The sequence below is a fragment of the Eleginops maclovinus genome, chromosome 20, assembly GCF_036324505.1.
Source record: "Eleginops maclovinus isolate JMC-PN-2008 ecotype Puerto Natales chromosome 20, JC_Emac_rtc_rv5, whole genome shotgun sequence".
NCBI classification, from domain to species: domain Eukaryota; kingdom Metazoa; phylum Chordata; class Actinopteri; order Perciformes; family Eleginopidae; genus Eleginops; species Eleginops maclovinus.
This window is the reverse complement of record NC_086368.1, coordinates 27,180,619-27,207,757: the sequence shown is the minus strand read 5'-3', so window position 1 is coordinate 27,207,757 and position 27,139 is coordinate 27,180,619. Positions and strand designations below refer to the sequence as shown.

General features: G+C 39.9%; 1 protein-coding gene across 1 annotated transcript in view; it reads right to left on the bottom strand.

Moving 5' to 3' along the window:
- Nucleotides 1-829: 829 nt before the first annotated feature.
- LOC134883582 (contactin-4) overlaps nucleotides 830-27,139 on the bottom strand; it is a 110,275-nt gene continuing 83,965 nt past the window's right edge. Inside the window, exons 13-24 of the mRNA XM_063912012.1 lie at nucleotides 21,491-21,618; nucleotides 20,747-20,919; nucleotides 18,606-18,723; nucleotides 14,667-14,825; nucleotides 13,399-13,548; nucleotides 12,800-12,870; nucleotides 12,134-12,368; nucleotides 11,929-12,044; nucleotides 6,309-6,489; nucleotides 5,584-5,696; nucleotides 4,639-4,807; nucleotides 830-3,811 (exon numbers count right to left, since the gene is read on the bottom strand). Coding sequence (XP_063768082.1) covers nucleotides 3,723-3,811; nucleotides 4,639-4,807; nucleotides 5,584-5,696; nucleotides 6,309-6,489; nucleotides 11,929-12,044; nucleotides 12,134-12,368; nucleotides 12,800-12,870; nucleotides 13,399-13,548; nucleotides 14,667-14,825; nucleotides 18,606-18,723; nucleotides 20,747-20,919; nucleotides 21,491-21,618 — 1,702 coding nt within the window. The 3' untranslated portion in view covers nucleotides 830-3,722. The remainder of the gene's footprint in view (nucleotides 3,812-4,638; nucleotides 4,808-5,583; nucleotides 5,697-6,308; nucleotides 6,490-11,928; nucleotides 12,045-12,133; nucleotides 12,369-12,799; nucleotides 12,871-13,398; nucleotides 13,549-14,666; nucleotides 14,826-18,605; nucleotides 18,724-20,746; nucleotides 20,920-21,490; nucleotides 21,619-27,139) is intronic.

Sequence of the window (27,139 nt, the reverse complement as noted above, 5' to 3'; positions counted from 1 at the left end):
ACATTCTGCCTCCTGCCTGTAACGCCTCCATTGGACCCCTTTGTTTAACTCAGTAACATCGTGACATCACTATGGAACACTTTTGCTTCTATTGACTCGCATATCAACACATTGTAAGGGAGAGACAGACTAAGGGGGCGGGACAAGTCTAAGCCGTTGACCAACACAACTGAGCTGGTCAGCTAACAAATCTGAGCAGACTGGGCTCTGGTTTCAGACAGAGGGTGAAAAGAGGTGCTGCAGCACAGGCAGTATGAGAGACATAAAGAGCTTTCTGAACATTAAAGCATGGAGACATGTCCCAGGAGAGGAACAAATACTAATATGAACCTGAAAAGGAGCAGATGTCCCCTTTAGTAACCTAAAGCTGTAAGTACTGAAATATTTTACTACAAACTCTGTCATGGAATTTGTTTGCGAGTCATGGAAAAGCTTCAGCATTTGTGCAGTCTCACATATTCCATCCTTTCGCTAATTCTTCTTCTGTCCTGAGGGAAAACTCGTCCTCTTTTTTTCTTCCCTCGTGCAGCCTGTTGCAGTCCCGCAGGATGAGGACCCCTCAGTACACTTACTCACCACATTTGCTGTGATTCCCCACTCCGCTGCACAGCAGTAATCTCCAGAGACCAATCCCACAAAGAAAACCGTCGGCTGGCTCGCAGCAAGGTGTGTGAATCAAACAAGATAGAAGACATCCAGTGATTAAAGGGTTTCAATGTGAAGAATTTATTCAGTCTTTTTGCCATCTCACAGAGATATCTTATCATATTAATACAATGGTATTACATTACTGAAGTAACAAATCGCAGTTTTTGTTAAAGAAGCAGATTAATCAGAAATGGGAGAACGAATCATACACACACATTTGAGACATCAAAGTAAATCATACAAAGCAACGACATTTCATGAAGATGTGAGGTGGGATGTGGGATCTTCTTAACTACAAAACACACACTTATTCTATATATGTGACTAAAATACAAATAGATTTTATCACACTTCAGATCTGAATCTTCGCTCTGAAGTTTGTCAATTCAAATCCTATCTTTCCTCAAAAGGACAAAATATATTCGTGATACTTTTCACACACAAAAAAAATACAAATCATAAGAAAATAAACACATAGTATTAATGATGGTTGTTGTTTAATATATTGTAGAGCAATATCTATACAAAACCTGTCTGTGAAGTGTTTGGCTCAAAATACCAAACAGGTCACCCATTGCAGCATGCCTCACCCCCCTCTATTTCAGCCCTGTTCCTGAAGTGCTGATTCTGAGACTGTCGCTTTAAATGTGAGCTGAGCTGAAGCTGGCCACGCCCCTTTTCAGCATCATGATCTCTCTGTCTGAAGAGTGAAGTTTCTAATGGAGACACTCAGCCAAACGCTGCCGTGATGAAACCCATACTATGTTACTCTCAGTCCCTCCTGCAGACATCCTGCACAGAGACACAGAGGTGCTGCGGAGGGGATTCAGCTCGGCGACTGTATATGGGGGACGATAGGTTGAGACGTGTCACGTGGGCGGGACGTTGCCAGGAGTTCAATGTAAAGCCAGGCCACATTTCAGATATGACGTCTAACCCTAACCCTACCCTGTCAACCGAAGCAAATCTGGATCAGCTCGTTTGTACCCCCGTTTTTAGAGATGTGGGTAAGGAGGAAAAGAGAGAGGGTTGTATTTTCTGACACTTTGTGAGTCATTGTGCATTTTGCATAATAGGGGACCTTTTTTTGGGGATGAACCTACTGTATGTTAAAAATATAAGTGTGCCAAAAAATGATGCGTTTTGAAACAGACAAACCCTTTGTGTGTGTAGAACATGAGAAAAACACAGAGCAAACAAATCTAAAATATGAAAGTCTTTGCATTTCATCACAACAACAGGAAACACACCTTCCAGTTACCCATCAGGAATGTAACTCAGAACTTGCCTCCTACACAGTATGCTCATTAAAACTATTGAGCATCAGGGCAATTAGTCTTTGCTGAAATGAAGTAAAAATGCAGATTATGTTCATATTGCGGAATGGCCACTCTATAAATTATTCAACGATATGAAGTGTTATCCTGTTAATTTATGCTAAATAGCACGATTAAAAGCCTGTTTGTGTTTAACAGAATGTTGCTTCTTAGATGTAAGGATGTAACATTGTAAAATTCAGTTTTCACTTCAATTTCTACTGGGTTATAGTGGAATGCTAATGTAAGCGTTTTATGATAAGCGCACCTCAAAAAAGGTTTTGGTTTCACAAATGCCCTTTTTTGCCAACAAATCACACAAAGTACACGTTTCAAATAAACTAATAAAGGTTATAACACATTTCATGTTTGCTAAGCCTGCACTTGTATGTCTTTGAGTGGTTGACAACTTGATTAGGCAAAACAGCATTGTTCAACATGTCATGACTTCATCACCTTTTTAAGCGGGAAATGTAGGAGTTTCTCGATGCATGTTCAAAAGCTTCCTTGCATAAAATCAACAAGAAAAACATTCTTGTCTGTCTTAAACTCTGATGATGATGAAGGCATATTGAAGTGTGGATGAAGATTGTCTGTTATAATGGATTCAGTGAATCAGTGGGGTTGAAATCAGAAGTCTCTAGAGCACTGTACAGCTATAACCCAAAATAAACCAGCAATTACAGAAAGGTTAATGAATACAGAAAGCAAAGCTATAGGAATGTTTCAGTCCATCGTCTTTATTGTTCCTATTGCGTATTACTAGTTTTATTTGGTGAGCTTATGCTTTGAAAATAAGTGCTGCTGTGCTGAAAGTAAAAGTTGAGATTCTTCGACATCAATGTCACTTGAGTCAGTGCATGGTGGGGCTGAAGACAGATCTGTATCTATAAATATAAAAACAAACAATCAATGGAGGTAAGCAAACCTCTGTAACCCTCCCCTAATCTGCTTTACTACCACTGAGGCTAGCAGCTTGAGGCTAAATCGGATGCTACTAGCATAACAAATCCAAATCTCTGATTGTTTACCTTTCTAATTCTCCATTGTGACTTAAACATATTAAAGGGTGCGATGAAAAAAACCCCAAATCAGTTACTCTTTTGAGAAAAACCTCTGTTTCATTTTGTAATGACGAGCCGATGCTATTACAATCCATTAGCTTACTTGTGGTGGTTGGTTGTGTAGGGTTAAGCATAAGCACACACAATTTGAAAGTGATTTACTAAAATAAAAGATAAATCCATCAGGTGTTGTTTCATGTTGTATGAAATCAAACGTTGGACCGTTGTTTTGTGGGCGTTGAACTTTTGGACCCTCTACCTGTATCTGATGTTTTGAGAAATATGCTTAGGTCAATTTTACATGTTGGTCTGTAACATTCAGAAGTCACAGCAAGCCAAGGAATAACTTGGAATTCGAGGCAAAATAGGTGAAAAGGGGGGAGCTGAAATAGATAAGAAACCCACATTTCCACGTTTATCAAACTCATACATCCTGGAGGGCTGCAGTGGTCCTGAAAATAGGCAGATGAAAATGTTTTGTAACTCTGCTCTTGCCTGTGAGTAACAGTCCAGACACATTTTTGTGGGCATTTGACAGCCTGTCAGAACACACACATCTTCCAGTTTTCATTCACAAACCAGAGGTTTAAAAACTGTCAAGTTAGCTTCTTATTCCATACATCCGAGGTGTAGAAGAGAACTTTAAACTATATTCCTTCTAGTGCCCAGAGCTGAATATAGAGGCACATATAAGCTACATGAGAAAGATTACAAAAACAGCAAACATCACAACACCGCAAGTCTTCATGGGAACCGGACACACACACCCTCTTGAGTTCAGACCTAAAAAGAAGAGGAAAAAGAAACATGCATCATACAGAACGGAATATGTGAATGTGTTCTTTCTTGAGGGATGCACTGTGCAAGTGTGACTTGTGAGCACAGAGTGAGTTGTTAAATTGCTGTGATCAAATATCTGCAAAACGTTGGCATCACTCAGAGATTCAGAGTCATTTAAATGTTGTTGCAATTTTGACTTAAGGGTTTTGCTTTGATTGTCAAAGACGCCATGTTTACTCCAGCATGGGATTAAAGAAGACATTATCTATCTGTTTTGGAGGAAATGTGCATTAAATGGGGTAGAGCATGATAATTAGTTTACTGTAGATGAAAAAAAGACGTATAGAAATGAGTTCAAAACAACAAAATCAGAATGAAAAGTAATCGCCTCTTAAAATAATAGAAATATTGCAGTGATTTTAAACGGTATGGAAACATATATTTGTAACAACACCCAATTAAGCCTTAATTTATTATAAAAGCGGATTCTGTTTCGGCAAAATGTGATTTTAAATGATCGTTTGCATTTAATTACATTACATTCTATATTTATGAGCGTTGGACATCAACATTAAGACTTAATATTGAACAACAGTTTGCCTTTCATCTTCTTCAGCGTGTGCTCTGGGACATCAAAGGGGAAAACCTGTCGTTGTGTATGGTGGAATATTCTACATATGTATTCTGAAGGTCTTGTTCGAGCTACGGTGAAGCTGATAACCGGCATCGGTCACACGGGGGATTAGTTACACACGGTGCGCCCATTCCTCTGCTTCTCTGCTTAAATCCAACACCAATCATCTGCATGCTGCTGAGTATTTCAAACTTACTGGACATCTTTGGTATGCGGATGGGGCCGCTGCTGGTGCCATCGCCCCCTTCAGTCAGAGCTTTGATCTCAATGAGGTAGTCCTCTCCGGAGGGGATGTGAAGCTCCACACTGGTCTTATTGGTTTCCAGTACAGAAGTCCTGCTGTGCCAGTTCTGACGATAGACAACCTGGAGGGGAGTCAAACCCTTTCAATGAACATTTCATCTTTCATTTCACTTGGAAAATAAAACTTGATGACAAAATATTTGTGTGGGAAAACCAATTAAATTCTCAAAGGTGTGTGTAGGAGAATTGTAGGTCATGCAGTCCCTCTAAACAGGAAGTAATGGATTCTAAAGGCCTTGTGAGATGCTGGTTTGGCCTCGGTGATTGAAAGTACAGGAACATATATTCAGAACACGATGTGAGGCATCCTTTCTACACATTCTACTCATTTCGTCTTCATCAAATGTAGCATGTTTTATTTCATACTTGATGAGAAAGACACGCCACGGAAAGCAACACTGTGCATAGGGCTTTCAAATTTCATTCACTGCAATTCCTTTGCAAAAGTATGAATATATTCCTGTCAACAGGCACTACTCATCATTAAATAAGCATGGCTTCATTTCTCTGGAGAATAAATGCTATATGTTTGTGGAAAGCATAATCAAATATAGTGTCTTTCCTCCATGCAAGTATGCAAAAGGAATCAAATAGGATTCATTGTTGTGGTAGTTGGAACAAGCTTAAACTGTCAGTGGCATGACGCCTTTCATTTTATCACCTGGAAGAGATCTTTTAATTTTGAAAGGCCAGACAGGGCCAATCCATAGTGCACACTGGAGTGCTGAGGTCTATCTTTCCACTGCGATGAGAAAACCATTTATTGGCATGGCAGCTGTTGACGCTCTATTTGTTTCTCCAGTTCTTGAGTTTCTGCTTTTACTCTGAAAAAACTCACCTTGTATCCCGTCACCTCAGACTCATTTTCCATCGCCTTGACATGTTCCCAATTGAGAAAAATCTTAGAGTTGCTCAGGTTCCACTCAATGTTCCCTGGAGGCTGACTTGGAGCTGCAAGATGTGTAATTAAATAGACACAAGGTTCACAAATGAATGCATAAAGCAGTGTTGTAATCATGCGGTGGTGCCGCAGCAGAATGCATTTCAAACTAACTACTCGTTAACCTCCTGGAATACACCGGGGGGAAACAGAGGTCACGACTAATAGGAAATGCAGGCTCTCTATTTGTGTGCAAAACACAACTAATTAGGATAAAATGAATAGTTCACCCTGAAGCAGCAAAAGTCTTACTGGGTCATAATTTTAGGAGTTGAAAGTGATTCTGACTCCTGGCGTTTCACTGCTGTTATGTCTTTAGTGGAGAAATGTCAGATAAATAACACAATGCTTGGCTTAAATTGACACAGGAACATTGTATATGGCATGTCTAACATGTCTAAACCCTCAAAATCACTGAAATACGAGGACATTGCCTCCATTGTTTCTACCATCCACTCCCTGGCCCAGTATAGATGGAAGAATATAGTCTAGCAACCAATGACTCCGACATACATTCAGTATGGGATTTGAGTAATGTATTTAAAAAATACCTCTTACCGTGTAAAGGGATTTTACTAAAAGGCTAAGCAAGAAATAAATAAATCCTTTGTGGTTGGACTCACGTGGTTTCTTGGTGGTGATGTTGAGAGCGGTGCTGCAGGGTCCGAGACCAGCGCTGTTCTGGGCTCTGACTGAGATCTGATAGGCTGTGCTGCCCTTCAAGCCGGAGAGCTGAGCCGTGATGTCGATAACCCTCGCTGTCTCCGCTTCACTCTGCTGAGACCCTTCCTCCCAGAAGAGAACCTTGACCAAAAGATAGGAAGGTTACCACCACAGACCTTCAGCGTACTGTCTACCTTTGGCCTTTTTCCATTTTCCATTTATAAAGCATGAACCTGTACCAACCCGGTTGCATCTGTGTCGAATCAAACCTTATTTATTTTGCCAATTTCCTATTTCAGAGTTCATACAGGTTGTCACAAATCTTGTAACCTATTGGCTGTCAACGATAAGCCTCTGGGGGCAACAGGCACTAGTTTTGGGGTTCTGGTTCAGGCCAATATTTTATTTCACTTTGCCGGTCAATTGTTATTCAGTGAAATCAGAATACAGTTGCGATGAGACATCTACAAATGGATTGTTACACAAGTGGCCATTTTACAAGCAATTTTTTGTCTGATAAAAAGCGAAATCATAGTCTGACGATATAAGATGGATTTCAAGATTGTGCTTCCGCCTCAGATGTGATCGGTCATTACTGCTCGGACGGCAAATGGGAAACTTCCGCTACAAAATGAATGTATTGCATATAAAAGCAAACATAGGGGATGTGACAAGAAGAGACGCTTATTCAAGATGAATTTATTCAAACCAAAGACTTCTGGGGTTGTCTCAGTTGAGTCTTATGCTTAAACAGTGTTTCAAGGACCAAAAGGTTCCATACATCAGCTCCTCTACTGTAAGTCCAGAGGAAGTCAAACCTGCGACCAAATGATACTGTTTCCAACAATACCAATACCAAAAGCATGCACTGGGAGCAAGAAAGGATAAGGAGGCCTGACAGAATCTGTATTCATAGGGAAATTATTTATGACCCTAACACGAGACGGGAAACCCAGACAGCAAAATGTCAAACAGATGGTCTGAGAGTAGGTGCTTATTCAATTGGCTGCACACAGGTTTTCAGCGATCTTGCTCAGGAAAGCAGATTAGCGACAGGGCCTGGAGTTGCTGATAACAGATGCATCTAGGGTGACTTTTTTCTAAAAACCAGCAGTTTAATTATAGCAGTTTTACCATCGCTCGGGAGAATACCTGAGCAGAAGGAGTTTAGTGTTTTCAGACACAAACTTTGGTACGAATCTAAACACACCGAAAGACGGATGAAAGAGAGGGATTTAAGGAGACTTAAGCTGCCTTGCCGAATCTTAAAGTCTTATAGAGACAGTGGCAGGAAAGTGCATCATACGGTACCTCCAACAATACCAATGTGTGGGTGCGTGTGTGGAGTAGAGATATTTAAATATGATTTTAAAATAGCAAGCTTGTATTTTTATATGAAATCCAGTAAAGATAAGTTAGAAAATGGGTAACAGTACAGTATCAAATGTATACTGGCAATGTTTTCACTTGATGGCCTCATTTCCTATTACTCTGAATAGTAGAAAACATCTGAGATGTAGACAACAGAACAGAGAAAGAAATGATTACGTCCAGATGTCTCTCAATCAAACCCCAATATCTATAGCAGTTGAAGCTATCAATGAACATGCATCAAAATCCGTCTAATCACTTGAGAGTTTCTTCCAGAAAGTAGTCTGGTGTAGGAAACAGGAGCTTTTCAGTTAAAGACGGAAGGTTGCTAGAGCCCTTGTCCAATCAGGAAAATACAAGAGCAAGAGTATAATGAATTAAGTGGATTGTGCGCTAATGCAAGCTGTTAGAAAATGGCGTACCTGTCGAAAAAATGAATCACACTAGAAACCGGGTGCTACTTTTAACACCCAAAATAAGCAACTCAGCTCATAGCCACATTTTGTGGGTTAGAGTTGTGTAAGCGACTCGCCCTGCTCTGTGACATCACTTAACAAAGGGAAGGATACTCAAACTGACTTGCATGACCCACCTTTAAAGAGTAAGTTGGATAAGTTCAAATGGAATACATCACTTGTATTTTAGCCAAAAGTTGTTTGTTGGCTGAAAATCAGAAGTCTACTTTCTACAGACCCTTTGTGTGTACAAGTACCACCCAGTTGGAGTGGTAAATTGGAACACTGGACATTTGTAGCGACAGTAACTGAGTTTTAAGGGCTTTTTAGGAAGTGACATTTAGGGAGTCATGCAGGGCTGTTGCAGTAACATTAAAACCATTACTGTCCAATTTTCAATCACAGAGAAGGCTGGTGGGCAACATCCCAGGGACCCTTTTAGCCTGGCAGGTGGAAATTAGCCAGCTACCTAACACTGGCATATTTAGAGAAGTAGTGATAAATGTGTGTTGTCCTTTATGAAAATAAATGACAACGCCTGACCAAACTTCATCCAATTAGTCTGGAACCTCCGAGTTTATTTTCATTTTCCAAGGGGGGCGTTATCAACAGTGTGCAAATCAAGTACATTTTTAATTATGTACCAGCAGAAAGTAACAGAAATAAATTGAAGCCAATTTTCATCATGGGAATGACTAGACTGTAGAGATGCTGTGAAAGTGTAGTAGTAATATGTCTGTCAATGGTATTTGAAACTTTCTCAGTCTGTTAGAGCTGTACTTAGGTCCAAAGCATTCAATCAGTGAAGGGGTATTCCAAGCGCCCCTGCTATTCATATATACAGAACAAGAACCAAAAGGTTGGCCGAAGTGGAACGTAAATTGGAGGGTGTGGTGTTGAGTCATCATCCTCTCAGCGAGTGGAAATGCATCTCTCACACGTTTCAATCTATCCAATCAAAGCGGTGTGTGGCGACAATGCCACAGAGGAAAGCATGGGTGTCATAGTGGTGCAGTTAAATCTGGTGTGTTCTTTTCTCCATGCGCAATTGATGTGGTTGATATGCTTTACATGCCACTCCTCATCTACTGCAACAGTCAGGTTTGACACGAATGTGTATTTGTCATCTTCTAACAAGTCGTGACACCTCTCTAAAATCAAAAGGCAATGAGTAAGTAAAGTATTTGTTTGCCGCCATGCATGGAGAGCCATTTGGGAATGATCTACCCTGCTGGGCCTGGAGCACTCTCCAGGCGCTCCGCTCCACAGGAGAGGATTTTATCAGTTCAGACTGCAGTATTTTATTCTGTTTAGTTAGCGGATTCTTTCTTTGTTGGATCCCTTTTTATTAAAACATGCATGGTAACAAGGACCAAACTTTGTGAAAGAACGCACAAACACAGAAAAACATATTGGCTGTTGCTCAGAGATTAGGGTTAGGGTTAGCATACATCATAGAGACAATTATTTTCACTGTAAAGCAGAGGAATCAGCAGTGCAATATCATTCTCAATAAATAAATCATTTGTACCTGGTTCTAAAAAAAAAACCCCTCTTTATTTCCAAAACTACAGGTCTCTGATGAAATAGATATTTTGGGCGAAGTACTCTGTTCTGGCAGACTATATGGACAGGACATTATGAATGAGCTATGCTCTCCAGTTTCACCGTCTCACAATGTTCTCTCTGGAGGTTCTGGACATCCTCGTCTGGGACATTCAGGCAGAACTACAGGAGGAAGTTATTTCAAGATGTCTTTCAGGGTAGCGTAGATAGAAAAGTTTTTATTCCAACTATTTATTTTGGAACTCAGGAACAGCAGGTATGCTTTTCATGTGCTACCCAATAAAGCACTTTTTTTATCAAGTTTTTACTAATGAGACAACTTGAACCAATCAGGTCGGTACACCAAGCACATTTGGGTCAGCGACACCTTGTCAAAAGGAGTTCCTTCACTTTACTTTTTTATAGAATATCCTACATGAACAACACCACTGACCCCTTTTTTTTCTACCAGTATCATACCATTAAAGCAACTGCACTCTGTATAGTCTTTCCAATATCCCAGCACAGGGAGGGGGTCATGCTTATGGTTGTATGTATCTGCTGGATGTGAGAATAACAGAATGTGGCCTACAACGTGATGACAAGTCACTTGTTTCCTTACAGCCTGTTTCCAAGGTGGCCATCAGTTATTGTTCGTATAAATGTCAGTGCCACTGTTAAACCATTCCTTCTACATCTAGGCAACTAGCAAACTGCATGGAGCAATATAAAAAACAATTGGCCAAATGCTTATTATACACTCCACATCTTGAGATGTTCTTCTTTGTATCACCACCTATTTGCCCTGTCAGTGTATTTGAAACTGTGTCGGCCAAATTCTCACTCCAATACTAAAATAAATGAAGCCCAAAATGAGACATCTCTGTCCAGAGAAGTGTTCGGGATAAACAAATGTCTTCCTTCTTTCCCGACCTTTAACAGGCAGACTACAGTTCATGTCCCGAGTGAAACCAAGTCAATTTATCACTGTTCAAATATACACCTGTAACTTTAATAATGTACCAACTATACTTTTTAAGAACCAATTCACCTCGTCAACCATGTGTTCAGAACTGTACCTGTAATCAGGAAGTGAATACGTGTTCCCCAGGTGTTGTGAAGAATGCTATGGGGACGTAATGTTGGAGGAGACTTTAGGGTCTCAATGAAAAGTGAACTTTGTTCTTTAGTCAAATCAAGTTTTGGTTTGTGATTCAATGTCCAAACTATTTGTATAACCATTCAATGTTGGATAGTCCCTGAAATGAAATACCATAACTAAACTTGAAATGAGTCACTTTCTTAAAGTTGAACATATGTTCATTCAGAATATATCATTTGATAACTTCGGTATGATTTAAGGAAGCTATATGACTTTAATTGGAAACCCAAGTGAAACCTCACTTACTGTAGCTGCTGAGGGGAAACCAGCAGGTGGGACTGCATTATTTGTGAGGCACTTTAAGCTTTATTTAGATGCATTAACATTTAATCAAAAAAACCCCAATGGACCTTTTTAGAGAAGTCTGTCATGCTGAACATTTGAACTAATATCTACCCACAAGACAACCCTTTAATGAAGTCAGATGAATCTAGTCGACCCAGTTGCAAGAATTGTGTTAAGTAGTGTTTTCATTTTTCACCCTCAACATTTATGCAGCCATTGGTCTCCCCTCAGCGTAACGGCTCTGTCCAGCTCCGAAAAAGTGGCATTGTGGTGCTTCAAACCCGTTTATATAACAATATGTACCAAACACTTGCAATGACCTCAAAGCTTCTCCGCGTGGTTCGAGCCACCTGGGCATACCCTACCTTGGAAAGTATCTAGGGTTTAGAAGAGAGTGTTATTTTTATCTAGGTTTTCCACAGCCAAATCCCCCAGGGGAGTGTTTGTTGTACAGGATAGTGATGTATGATGTTCACACTTTCTTTTGTTTATTTATTTTTCTGAATAGAAGCTCTCAGGCAGCCCCTGGTATCGAGGTCTTTTGGAGACTGTAACGGCTGCCAACAGACTTCTTCATCCCCTAGATTAGCTCGCTGCCGCTTCACCACATGCAGTATTTCAATGTCAGAACATGTCCGTGTTGTCGCCACCGGCGGTTCTATTCTAATGAACGCCTGCTTATTGTACTGTCAGTCATTCTGGGATGACTCTTGTTGGAGTATTCCTTATGGCACTGTTATTCTCAACTTTTATTTTACATACCTCATATGCAATGATCTTCTCACCGCTGGACCTGGGGGAAATCGGCTCCCAGTACACCTCGATCTCAGACGCTGACACAGCACGGGCCCATACTCTTGATGGCGCCTCAGAGGGCTCTAAAAAATGAATTATGCATGCATGCAATTAAGAGTGCAGTCACTGTGATCAACTTCTGTTTGCAGCATGTGCAGGATAATTCGCTCACCTTCTTCTGCGGAAAAAACGGTGAGGATGCGGCTGAACGGCCCCTCTCCCATGCTGTTGTAGACTCCCACTTTCACTTCAAACTTGGACAGGGGAGCGATGCTTTCGTTTCTGTATATATATCTCGATGCATCAGCCGACACCAGCACTGTCTGGATCCAGGTGCTGCTGCCAAGTGGGCGGAAAGCCACAACATAACCAAAGTCCTCTCCGCTCTGCTGTTCCTCTGGAACCGGCTGAGAGAAGACAGAAAAGTTACGCCTTTGACCCACACAACTGTGAGCAGAAATTGAATTAGGGAAGTTGTAAAAGAAAGTCAAAGAACAGGGTTTCGTTTCTAACAAACTATGGAGAAAATGCACCTACCCAGCAACTTTCTCCTCTTTGAAACACATCCCAAAAATGGTAAAGTTGTCACCTCGTTCTGGATTTACTCGTATCAAATTTGCACTAGCTCCAAATCCTTATTCTGATTTACACAACAGGGGGGAGTCAGCAGGCAGGCAGCAAATCAGAAAAGCTCTGCCTTTAATTAAAAGCCATTCCAACTGAAGCCTGGCCACTGCAGAAACACAGTGACTCTGCCAAAAGGCTTTTCTCCTCAAAAGGTTTAAAGAATGCTCTGTCACAATGAATGCCCACTCAGAACTGTTAATAATCCTCTTACCTCCCACATGATGACAAGTTCTCCTCGAGCTCCTCCGCCACCACTCACATTAACTGGTGCAACCTTGGGAACTAAACAGACAAAAATCATAATCATCCCCTCGTTTGGGTTGTCAAGTCTCAGGCAGGTGCCGCAGTGCTTTGAATAACACTTCTTGTTCACAAACACCACCTTTATCCCACGGCAGATGTATTGGGTTTTTATTGACAGTTGCATTTACGCCCATGAACGGCGACGCTATTAGCCGAGCACCGTATGTCAGCACCATGTGTGAGGCACGGCAGGACACTTGTTCCCTTGTGATTCAACCAGCGGGATAGAACTGCTCCGCTAACCAGCTCGGAAATAGAAGCTTTCATGTGGATGCGTCATGTGCGAATAGGTCACACATTTCTGTCGATTAGTGAAGCATATGGGCTGACAAACAAAAAGGTAATGCTGAAACTTAAAAGTGTGAAAGCGGACCTCAATTTCATGGAAACAAACAACACATATCGGAAATGCATTCCATCACAGGGAGCACTAACGGCAACGGTTAAATCACTTTTTCCCAAGTAAGACTGATTTTTATAAACAGGGACAACACATTGAGAGGGTACCTGCTGCTTTGGTTCGAGTCTGTTTTGACGGCGTGCTGGGTTCTCCAACACCAACACTGTTGATTGCAACCACCCTGAATTCATAATCCACCCAGGGGTTCAAATCTCTCACGGTTGCACGCATCATCTGTCCAGGCACAGAATCAGGAACTAGGATTAAAGAATTTAGAATTTAGATGGTTTTGTTTTTGGTTTTACCAAAGCACAATTTGTTTCCTTATTTCACAAAATAAACAGAATGTATATGCATGCATGAATGACATTACTGTCCAAAAACATCTTCCGTTTGTTTGGTTTAACTCCTCATGTTTCAGTGACTCAATTTCAGGGTGAAACTGATTTGCATATGAGCAAAAGCAACAGAATAAAAGCTTTTTAAAACAAAAATAGCATTCAATTAAAGGCAATAACACTTCTGATTCCATTATGAACAGAGAATAAAGACTTTGATTTAATGCTTACTTCATTTTTTTGTAACCCCTTGTGTTATTAAAGAACGTTTCATAACCACACAGCAGCAGTACTTAGTAAGTTGAAAAGCCTCTTTGACATACTCATTAAAGAATGAATATCATTAGTTTCACAAAGGTAGGATTTATTATACGGTTCTATGGTGGAGTGACCTCACTGTGTCTTTAAAGCAATCCCGTCTGTTAACTTACTGTCAGCTGATTTCTTTGCTTTCAGATGCATGGAGAAATCATGTTTGATGAATTGCAGTTTCTTCATAACATCGATTTCTAGTTGATCTTCAAATGTGCTCAAATCAGCGTCAACCTTTTTTAAAAATCTTTAAGTTTGAGAATAAGAGATCACTACACATGAAGATCAGTTTATTTGTAACCACGACTGCTTCTATGTTGGCCTCTTTAGTATTAAAGCAACTTTCTGAGAAAATAAATATCAGAAATTTGAGATTTTTAACAGAAAGTGTGTGTTACGTCGATTGGTTGTAGGGTTTTAAGACATTGGCATTTACAACGCAGGGAAGACTTAACAATAGAAGTTATGCGTTTGCGTTAATGGTTAATTACAGGTGTTAAATTAATATTATCGTATATTTTTTGAACTCTTAAATATCTCGATAGGCGTCAAACATCCAATATCAGTATCTCCATAACCCTAACTCTAAATGCAAAATGATGAAATAAAGAGCCTAAAGTCAGCCACTTTAACACTGTGATCATTTCTTTTTTGTCAATTGACTACGCAGTCAGTATTTGTATTACGGTGTCAACTTACAGGGACTAAAAATAAGCAGCTGTTACCTGTTCTCACAGTCTGCCAGCCTATGGAGAAGGGGGTCCTGGCCTGCACCATATACCTGGTAACAGGACTGTGGTTGTCAGGTCCGGAGCCCCAGGACAGTTGCACAGTGGTGTCAGTGATGTCATTCAGCACCAGGCTCTCCGGGGCACCAGGGGGTCCTGCGACATCCAGAAAACAAGGACAGACACCTGCGTCAGTTGCATTGCACATCAGCAGCCAAATCAAATGAAATCACTTCAGGTTGGCACGGCAGACTCAAGGGTGATTCATAACTCAGATAACAACCTCCATTCAGGGTTGGTGAAGATATAATGGGTTCCATTGGGAGTATCACTCAAATCAATACGCTGAATAGTGCAGTTCACTGAAGTTAGAACATCTACTGTGCAAGTTTTCTTATATGAGAGGGTTGAGAAAGATGATGGTACACTGAGAGTTTATTTCCCCTGTCTGGGTCTAGTGAGTTAAACCAACATCTTAAGGGAATCTATTGACTGCAATGGGAGAGGTGAACATAAGCAGCGATTTTGACTGATTATGTTGCCCCGTTGTGCATAGGTTAATATTATACATAGCCTACGTGAGTACGCAGGTCTGAACGGAAGAGATGTAGGGGAGTTTGGTCCACAATTATTTATAAAATTAGATAAAAGTCATGTCTTCCCTGTCTCATCATGGTCATGGTCACTGGCTAATGAGAATAGACGAGCGGAGTTAGCTAGGAGTCAAACAAACAAGCTAACAGTGTGAGCTAGGAGTCATCCTGCAAGAGGATGTATATCTGACAAAGCTTTCATTGATGAGGGTATACGTTCTACAAATAGGAGGGTCTCTGGTTTGGTCCTACACCGTGCATTCAACATGCCGAAGTATCCTTTAACAAAATACTTAAACCCAAAAATGTCTCCCGTAGGCATGTTCACGATACTAAAGTGAATGAAGGTTGCTTTGGATAAAAGTGTCAGCTAGATAACATGTGATATAAGTATTCAGATGCACAAACCATAGGAAAATTAAGTTTGTGTTGGACTCAGCAACAGATTATCACAATATTTGGTAATACAGAGATATACTGTAGCATTGGCCAAAGTGCGACAAGTCTTTAGCCAAGGTTCGCAATCACGTTGACTTGTTATAGAGCCTCTTTGGCTTCAGTTAAAACGCAGAAGGATTTATCAGCTTCACATTCAAAGTTGGTCATCCTCCACAACTTAGAAAAAACAGATATGCTCACTCCCCGACAGAGTTTAGCACTACAGAACTTTTTTAACGAGTGACAGCCCTAGATTTATTCATATTCGAACGAGTTACACTGTTTGACCTTTGACCTTGCATCTTGGACAATGGCAACCTTGTTGTTCAATAAGCTTATAGCACACACATAGCTGCGGAAAAAAATAAAAGACCACTTCAGCATCTCCAGTTTCTCTGATGATCTCTGTTTATTTTGTATAGGTTTGTCTTTTTTCAGTTTAATGATTTTTAAATTGTTGTATTGTATTCTGTAAACTACTGGCATTTTTTCTCTGTGTTGGAATTCAACAGACATTGGAATGGCTGCCATACATTTACATAATGATTTAAGAAAACATTGGAGTGGTCTCTTATTTTTTTCCGCGGCTGTATGTCCTGAACACAGCGATAAATAAAAAGTGATTAGAACATATAGGCACAGGACAGCAGGGTCTCAGCATGAGTCTAATCATTTTTAAAGAACATCTTTCAGTTAAACTGGATTCAAAATCAAGCTCAAAAGTGCCATGGTTGACCAAACTAACCGACCAAGAGGAGAGAATTAAACCTTCAATATTATTCAACAATAACACAAGAGGTAATTAATGACCAGGGATTTAGGAGGGATTTTCAATTGGGATCTTGTTGGAATTAGGGAAAGCAGCAACATGAGATCAGAAAAACAGAAGGGACTTTGCTAACTGACATGAGATTTCCTGCTAAGCCCACAAATCTGCAGAAGTAGCACTGAGCCCCCAGCGGGACTACTGTACCTGCTGCTGGAAGAAGATCACTGGGTATCGACAATGCCTTGGTTGCAGATTATGCACACGGTAACATACAATCCGTATGTAAAAGCCGCACAGCCTGACTTCGGCTGCCAACTCCTGAACCTTCCAGACAACAGTATTATTTTCCTCTCCATTTGGTTATCAATTTGAATCAATCATGGATGACCAGCTGTGATTTGTTGTTTACAGTAAAAGGGATCAGGTTAAAAGTCTGACTGGATGAGTGAAAGCATAAGCATACATCACCACTCCCCTCCGATTTATATTCCATGACCTTTTTGGAGCACGCTGCAGTGCACTGTGCCTCATGAATGGAAACAGCAGTTGTCCTTGTTTATATGGAGGATGTCTTGGCCCTCCTGACCTCCCTCTTTCATGACTTTGTATTTTTAAGATGTATTCAGGCAATGACAATGTTTAAAGGGGGATGACATGCTGCAATTTCCCCTTAATGGCAGCAACGGCTGATTTGTATTCGTAAAAAATAAAATTGCAGTGACATGTAAATTACCATTTAAGTGTAAGCAACAATTAAAGAGACTCTATTATACTTTTTGCTGCTTTTCCCTTTCCTTTGGGGAGTTTTAGAAATTGTGCTTGTGTGCATGTAAATGGTCTGCGAAAGGTTTAAATCCTAATGTTCCCTCCAGAGGGACTTTCTCTCCGACACCCTCCCTGAAACACATCTGACTAGACTCCTGTGTTTGCTTGTGTAACATAGTGACATCACTTTGTATCACACTGGCTAGCGCTCCAACTCATTAAAAGGGATAGGCTAAGGGGCGGGATATCTTTAAGCGGTTGACCAATCACAACAGAACCGGCCAGCTAACCAATCAGAGCAGACCGGGCTCTGGTTTCAGACAGAGGGTGAAAAGAGGTGCTGCAGCACAGGCAGTATGAGAAACATAAAGAGCTTTTTGAACATTAAAGCATGGAGACATGTCCCAGGAGAGACACTACATAGAAAATTGAACCTGAACATGTCCTCTTTAAACAATATATCCTTAATGGTTGGACACATTTCCTGCTGAGTAGCCCTATCAGCAAACTGGCTGTTATGTTTCTCTTTGTGATGACAAAACATAGAAAACTCTAGTCCTGCTGAAACGATAATCATGACATAAAACCATCTGATAAGTAAAGTGTGAAATCATACTATCATCACCACGCTAGATGAAAATAAAATTGCAAACTTCAATGAATTTCCTGGAAATATGCAAAGGAAATGTGATTTAAAGTGCATTTCCATCCATTGCTGTTATTCAAACCAAACCCTGCAGATAAGAATTGAATAAAATATTGTATTTCCTTTTTTTTTTCATATGGATTTGAAGAAGGTCTGCTTATCGTTCCATACAGATATCATCTGAAGTCTCATCTCCGAAGACGAGGGAACGTTTCAGTTGAAGTTTCTTTCACATTTGAGATGAATCAATCCACCAACTCTTCTACTTCAGCCAAAAGTGAAAAGTTATCGTACTATTTTGAGTACTTTTCACGCTTCTTTATTCCCAAAAAAACAGGCTGCCAACTACATAGGATTGCAGGAAGACAATTTAACTAGAAAAAGGTACCTTAGAATATTTTTGAGCATTATACCTATTGGGGACTGTCAACATAGAAAGGAAGCTGCATATCCAAAATGATGCAGAAGATATATTTATATTTTCTTAAGTTAGAACCAGTGTGTTTTATCAGAATCATTTATTTTAAAATGTTTGTGTTGTCAACTGGAAATTCTGTTTAAGCAGTTTTTCCCCGAATCTGTGAAAACTGACATCTTGATGATACAGCTCTAACCTGGCAGCAGTGCGATATGTCTGTTAAAAAAAACCCAAAAACCACGGAATATAAAACCTCCAGAGTCCTACAAAATGACAGGCACTGTGAGAAAGGAGGAAGAAGGCATACCTCTGACAATTAAGTCTGCAGCTGCTGAGACAGTGTCAACTTCAGTGTGTACCATACACACGTATTTCCCAGAATGCTTTAGCTGAATGTTCCTCACCATCAGGTCACCTGCAAATCCCTAAAGGCAAAGAAACGTTCGTATGAGAGTCTGGCAGAGGAAGAAACACAGCAAAAGCAGTCAGGGAAATCTTTAACATCCATGCTAAGTCATACGCAGTAAATCCTCCAGAAAGGAATCTTGGAGGAATTCAACTCATAACTAGAAGAAAAAAGATTACGTGACAGTCTAGCACAATTAATTCAGCTTCTTACTGTAATGAAGGCAGCACAAATATGTTGTTTCTTAGGATCAGTGTTTGTTGTTTTTACCCTTACAGCTCAGATGAATGGCCACACTTCTTTTTAGCGGTGCGTGTGTGCACCCACACACATATGTCTTTATTTTTTCCAGCGAAATGCAGTGATTCAGAAATCATTCCCTTTGTGTTCAAAGCAAAGGCAGGTTAAACAGCTGTTGTGATTATGTTCATGGTGGAAATGTCAGTGCTGTACTGTTACTTCAGAGGGCCTGGTGTGCAGAATCACAGGAAGCATAAATCTTGTTATTACAAACATTTAGGCTCCTTTGTTCGGGGACAAATTGATTGATTTGCTCTTAGAGTGAGATCACCTCGGGGAAGGAGAAATGTCATCCCTGTTTGCCTGTTTGGTTTTCCCCTCAGACACAACATACAGTAACATCTGCTGACATCTGTGAATTAAATGCACCCAGTTTCTGACACATGGGCTTAAAGGTAAAATCCAACCTTAAACAACAAATTCCCTCGTTGCTTTTATGTTGTCATTCATCCAGTCTGACCTATACTTACAGGTAGAGTTTGACATTGTGAGAAATACACATATTACTTTTTCTTGCCAAAAAAAACATGAGAAGATTGATAATGTTCTGGAGCTAGTGCTAGCAGGCAGCCTAGCTTAGCATAAAGAATGGAGGCAATTTGAGAGTGTTCCTACAGCTCCTCGATAGCTCACTTAATCAAGAAATAGTTTCTATCCATCCAATAAAGGTGCAGCTACAACCAACAGCAATTTAGCTGGGCATAGCATACTTATTAAAGAAAAAGTCTTACGAAAATGGGTAAAAAAGCTAGCCTGGGTCCATACAATTTCTAAAGCTACCGAATTACCAAATTCAGATTCAGATATAATAGGTTAAATACAGTAAGTGAGATTAAGTTAGTAGGTGAGAGCTTCAGGACATCACTAACAAGATGGCGACGGTGACGTCATAAGAGGACCTGCCCCCGACGACGTCAGCCAATAGAAGAGTCCGGAGAACCCCATGTGACAAGCGGCCAACAGGATCCAGCCCCCCGCTACCAACCAATGAGAGCACAGCTGTGACACTTTTGTAAAACCTACTGCTGCATCCTATTATTAAATACTCTGTTTAAAACTTATAAGAGGGGCTTCACTTCGTTTCTTTTAATCGACTCCGGGGCTTCGAATAACAGAACATTTCCTACAGATGGCCTGTGGACGCCTGTACCGGACTATTGAGCCACAGCTGTGACACTTTTGTCTCTAAAGGACAGAGTCAAGCTAGCTGTTTTAAGATGCAATAATGAATGTGAGTGTGTCGTCTGAACTAAAGCCACTAACTGCTTTTTGTTTTACAGTAAACTAAACGTGTTAAAGCCTGTGGTGTCAACAAGTGAGGTTTACAGGTACTGGTTTCAGTCTTTATGCTAGGCTAGGCTAACTAGCGCTTGGCCCAAGCCCCATAGCACAGGCATGAGAGAGGAATTCATTCAAGTAAATGTCCCAAACTATTTCTTTACGAGCTTTCTCTGTCAAGTCAATAACTATCAGTTTTGTTTAATTGAATAGCTGGTTGACCTTATTACAGTGCCTGGTTTTGTTGAGGAAATAGCTGATTGAGAAGCACACAGATTTTTGAGTTTTGAAATGAATAACATTTACTATACTACTACTACTAAGACATAAATTGGCACAAAAGCATAGTTCTCAAAAGCTTCATTATCAGCTCAAGCTTTAAAAAAAACCCCGATGTAGGTCAAATCGTTGGTGCTGATTTAATTTTCTCCAAAGATCCAAAATAGCACTCAAATAATACATACCCCTCCTATCATCTCAAAGTGCTCCTGCCTGTTGAAATCTATTGCTTTCCCGTTGAAGAACCACTTGAAGACGGGACTCAGGGACGAGTCACTGGACACCTCGCATGGCAGCACAAGGCTCTGTCCAACGCTGGCATCCAAACTCAAGGGCGGGACTGTAATCTTTGTAGGATCTGGAAGAAAACAGGAGAAATATTTGTGAATGTATGTAGCACTGGATCTCTATACAGCCCATTAAAATGAAGAAGGTAATAAAGCTTAATTTGCCGAGATTAGTCGGACAGATTCGGCTCTATCAGTGTAATTAAGTGACCTTAAATAGCTTCAGTTAGCGAGCCAATCCCCCCCATAACTCAGTGATGAATAATTTAACACACTGCAATCACAATGTCAAGGAATCCCGCTCTATAATCATCATTATTTAAAAACCCAAATCTGAAAATGCGACAGCAGCTCTTTTTTTAAATTAAATGTTAGTGACAAAATATTCCTCACTCCCAGCTACAGACGGCGGTGGTTTGCCTCACTCAGCTACATGAACAATAACTCACAGCTGAAAAAACCCACGGATGACTTATACGTCTGTCAAACCTGCAGGAACATAAAACGGTTATATATTTCATTATCAATTTCATGCTTGAGTTAGATTTTTTATTTTCCTTAACAAAAGTTTCAACCCTAGGCTTTAAAAAGGCACAGTCGTGAAAACCTATGAACTGGAGAACTAAAATATAAAAGAAATACCTTTCACCACAAGCGTTCCTGTGCTGCTGGATGTTCCAAAGTGGTTTCTGGCCAAGCATGTGTACCTGCCTCCGTCAGATTTGGAGATGTTGGTGATACGCAGAGTCCCATCCTCCTGGATAGTCTGTCTGAGGAGAGGGACAAAACTGAAACAGCCTGTCTTGAGTTTTCCTTGGCATAAGTAAATGTTGATTCTACAATGTAATGGCTGTAGAATATCCGGCACTAACAATGGAATTCAGACAATTCCCCCATACTCCCTTTCACAATAAAAGCCCCCGACAGAGTGTGTGGCTGTGAGCTGTCTTTAAATCGAAAGGTTGTGGGTTCGATCCCAAACCATGCAGTCAATGTGTCCTTGGGCAAGATACAAGGACTGGTTAGGACTGGATAAAGCAGTATAGAAATACACACCACTAACCATGACTCCCAACCAGAGAGCATTTTGCTAGGGGGCAACTCTACAAAATTGCCTCGATTTTCCATAATAAAATATGCTGTTCTGCTGCTGCTGTGAGGAAACGGAAAGAGATGCAGTTCACCTCAAAACAATACATCTACTTGAAAACGCTGGGAGTCTGTTTTAAAGCTGTCTCTTTCCCCTTTACTTTTTAATTAAGTGATAAAAAGACTTCATGTCTGTAGTATGATGTATTTCTTCAAGCCATTTAAACCTTTTTTCTTATTTATTTCATTTGGAATGAGGGCTTCAGAATCTATTCCAAAAGTCTATTTTCACGCCTCAAAGGATAACAATTATCTTATGTGAAGCAGAACAGATGTGCTGTAGGGTCAGCATCAGTATTGACAGCACAATAGCTAAAATGCACATATTAATTGGATACACAACAGGCCACCAGTGCCGGGCAGGGAGGGGATAGGAGAAAAAGAGAGCCGCGGGAAAGAGGCAATTTTACCGGGGGATCCTTACCTGCAGCGTTATCGCTCTACAACACGTGGAGATGCTATCAACATGCTAAACGCCTTTTCTGAATAGTTATAACATTGAGACATGCTGTATGGAAGCATCTCACTTCACAATGTCAAGCACGCTAAAGGAATCATGTGAGTGGGATGAGAGAATGAAAGAGATGTGACTAAAGCAACAGTTACACAAAGGAATGTTGACCCCATTGTTGTCTGGTCGAAACAGCTTGTAAAATGACTTTCATTAACTACATTTCCCTTTGTTGTTACATTCGCTAGAGATATTGGGGTCATTAAATGAGATTAAAAAAACCATTTACGCATGCATACAAAATGAACGTTATATTAACCTGTAATTTGAGTAATCCCTTTCAAATGTTATACTCTGAGCCTTAGGAGAATATTAACTGCCAAAAAATGTTTACAACTGTGTTTGTAGAAACTTTCAACCTCAAGTACTTTTGAATTGCGTTGTGTTGAAAGGTGCTGTATAACAAAACTTGCCTTGCCTCGCTTAGCCTTGCCTCTAGTCGTGTTGGTTATGTGGGTCAATTCAGAATTGTGGGTACATTTTGAGTTTAGACAAGAGTGAAAAAAAAAAGGTTTTTTCTGTATTTTTTTCTTTCATTTCTCAGAGAGAATACTTTATATTTTACTCTTCCAGTATTTGCCACGCTTAATCATGTAAGAATTTTAATATTTTAACAGATAATCGGTGAACTAAGAGTAAAATCTGTCAACTCTGTTATGGACAAAGTGGGTTGAATATTTATTGTACTAAAATGCAATACATGTTTAAAGAGAGAACATTTGTCCCTATATCAATTAATTAAAACTTAAGCTTTCTAGGATTAATATTATTTTTTCAGGAGTTAAAACACTGAGACGTTTCATTGAAAAGTTGCCAAGGGCCCTTTCATTTTCTCATAATTATAGATTTAAAAATTAATCAAAAGCTTAGAAATGTCCTGTAATGAGTAAGTTAGTCATGACACATCTTCTGTTTTTTTGTTGACAATAAAATGCATTTAATTGTCTTTTTTTTTTTAACAAAACACAGGACAAACAGAGTTGACGTGACTCGAACAGAGTTGACATAACAGAGTTGACACACCATGAACTAAAGTCCAAACCAGTAACATTGCAATTTTAAAAACTTGTCTTTAAAAAATGTGAACACACTTACATGACTGGTAGCAACATCTATAAAGTTGTACATTTTAAGTTGTAAATTTGTTTACATTGTCAATATCACAAAATCACAATATAACGAACCCCCTCCACCCCCAACCCACTTGTAGGCCACCATCCTGTTCATCTATAAACTCATTGATTTGATCAATAACAATGCAACAAAATAATAGTCCCTGCATAAAAAAATATTCAGCAATTTCAGACCATATTTCTTTGTCTATTTCAACATGGCGCGTTGGCACTTTGGTAGGTTGTGGGATGATTCTGAGGGAAATTGTAAAAACTTGTCTTTCAAAAATGTGAACACATCGTACATTAACTGGTAGACTGCATCAGAACATCTATAAAGTTGAAAATGTTAAGTTGTTAATTTGTTTACATGTTGTCAATATCACAAAATCACAATATAACACCCCCCTCCACCCCACCATCCTGTTCATCTATAAAATCATTGATTTGATAATTGATTTGATCAATAAGAATGCAACAAAATAACAAATGCACCCTGCCCCCAGTCCCTGCAGTAAGAATTATTCAGCAATTTCAGACCATATTTCTTTGTCTATTTCAACATGGCGCGCTGTCACTTGGGTAGGTTGTGGGATGATTCTGAGGACATCATCAAAGGGATACCATAAAGTGTCCTCACGAATTGGCCTGTAGAACCTATTTTTCCCAGCCTTGTGCATGCATGTGACTTTTGCATGCGTCTCATTGACCTCAAGAATGGTTCCAGGATAAATGTCATCGTCATATTTAATGACGCACCATTGTCCAATCATCATGTCTTTGCTCCCCCACTTGATTTCTGCTGTTTGCTGTTCAGTGCAATCAGAGGAGACTGGCATGGGTTGTTCTTCAGTGCTATCAGGGAGGACAGGTAGACAGGAGACAATCTATAGTAGCCTTCTCTACTGTAATATTAAACTCATCAACCTGCTCTCACTTAACCATTCTAACCTGGATGGCCCTGGGTCAGGGTCTGGCTGAGGGTCTGGCTCAGGGTCTAGCTCAGGACTCTGCGGTGGTGTTTCAAATCTCTGGTGTTGCTTCAAATAACTCCTTGTTCTGCATCTTTGCTGAGCCTTTCTCCAATATTTCCTCTTCTGCCTCTTCCCCCTTTCAGTCAGAGTAGCCACTTGGCCAGTTGACCCTGCATCCCTTCTCTTCATCCATCTCTCCCTGTCTTTTTTCAAATTCGCTGCCCTCCTTTCAGGGTCAGCCTCTCGCCGTGCCCTGTACTGCCGTTGCCTTTCTGCTGCCGACACCATCTTCAATTACATTTTAATGACCTGGAAAGCGACATCACACATCTCACCTTTACAGAAAAATAACTCTCAATTATATATTAACTACAGCAAAATGGTCAAAAGTGACTGAAAACGTGACTGTTAGTCGCTGTCAACTCTGTTATCATGAAAATGTAACAGAGTTGACGATAACAGAGTTGACATTTTCCACCATTTTGTGTCTAACTCCATGTGCTATCTTAGAACCAGACAACACATGCCATGACTAAAACCACAACTTTATGAATTTCCATCATATATATATTTTTTAAGAAATGATGGAGAGATTCACTAAAACATCATACAAACAGAGTTGACGCTTAATAAATATACTCTTGGTTTGTTCTCAACATTTTGCACAAATTATTAAGAGAGAAAGATAAACATACCATTGTTCCCTCCAAGGAAGAGAGGAAAAGGGAGTGACATCACTTGGTGCAGGTCACATGGTTTTATTTGAATGCTATAGGGTTTTTTTATGTAGTTTTATGCCAGACATAACAGAGTTGACAGAGCTCTGGGACAGGTACATTTTTTATTTTTTAAATATCAAGATCAGCTGTGTTAGAGGAAAATAACATTCTGTGCAACTGATTATATACATATTTATAGATTTATCATAAAAAATCTGCACATTTTGGTGAATTATGTAATATTTATTCAAGTTGAAAATGTGAATTTCTGTCCTGGGACAGGCGATTTTGATGGTTTTGGAGGGTGTGGGAATCATTTGATGAATATTTAACAAATAAATTGTGCAAAAATGTACTCCAAACATTGTTGTTTTTTTTACATACAGTCTATTTAGTGATAATATTGAAAGCAGGGTCTGAAAATATTTTTTTAGGAGAAAATAATTAACATTGTTTTTGCTGGGACACCAAATGTAACCGCAATTCTGAAATGACCCATGTATGGTTGATTTGCAAGAGACAATATACATAAACAGCTATTTTCTTACATATTGTTTAAACAGATGCTAGCTTGTAACTCCTGTACCTGGAAGGGCTTTCCCAGAATACAGCAAGTGCAGTTGTGTATTTCCTTACAGTCCCAACAACCTTCACCAATAAGTAGGGCATCCTGTATGTTGCCTGAGAGGCAAAACTGAGGGCAAAGAAAGTTTGGGATGTCCTCGCTGCTCATTAGTCCCATTTCTTTCAGTGGTCGGTAATAATAAGTGTGTATTAACATTTTTAACAACTCATCTGAACTGTACAAGGACAATAGGACACTATTCAGAGAGGCTTTCTCAAGAAATGTAATCCACAACACTAAAATTAAGGCAACAAAACCAGGATTTTGTAAGCGGTATTATAATACAAACGTTTATCGTAGGGCACTTATTCTTCAGACCATGGAAAGCATGCAAACATGTGCATTAATGAGGTACATAATGCTCCCCTGTGTTGACCTTTGGACTGAGCACACAAATCAAACAATTTCTCATTGGCTTTACATTGGAATAAATATGTATTCACTGGGGCCAATCTGAGACGCAGTGAGCATGTCTGACACTGGGTGCTTTGTGCTGATTTATTGACAAAAATATCAGACGCTGAGGGATGAAGGCGCACTGAGAACATGACCTGAGGGGCAATGAGCTGCAGAACAAATAGAAACGTGAAGGACTATCTGCTCTGTCGACAAACTCTCGTTATGCGGTGAATTTCTATTCTTGTCCATGTGCGCTGCCTCGGTAATGCCTGGGTAATTTTTCTCCCTTTCCTCATGACCGATTCATGGAGAAGTTGATAACTAATCAATCCCTTTGGTCACATGTTGCGAAAGGTCTTGTGACTTACATAGTCTATGGAAATATGGCTGTACATATTGATCTGAGCAAGAGCCCACAAGAAGACAGAAAGGAAAAGCAGCAGCTGCCCTTTACCCCCTATCTGAACAATAAGCAGCAGGCATAGCCGGCATGCATATTACAACTACAAATGAACAGCAAGCATATGCCTCTGTTATAAATGAGTAAACTAACAGGTCAGAATGTCATGACTTTTTATCTCTTTCATGCATTTTATTACCATCTAGAGTTTGGTCCTCAATACATAGATGCTATTTGACGATTCAACCACTCTACTATTATAGGGGCACTTTTAGTCAAGTGTGATGATCATAATTGACTGGGCAAAAATATGTTTTTAATATCCAACTAAAGCAATCAAATAAGAAATTACATTTGTGTGCATTTATTCATTCACTCATGAGCATGAACTGTATTAACCAG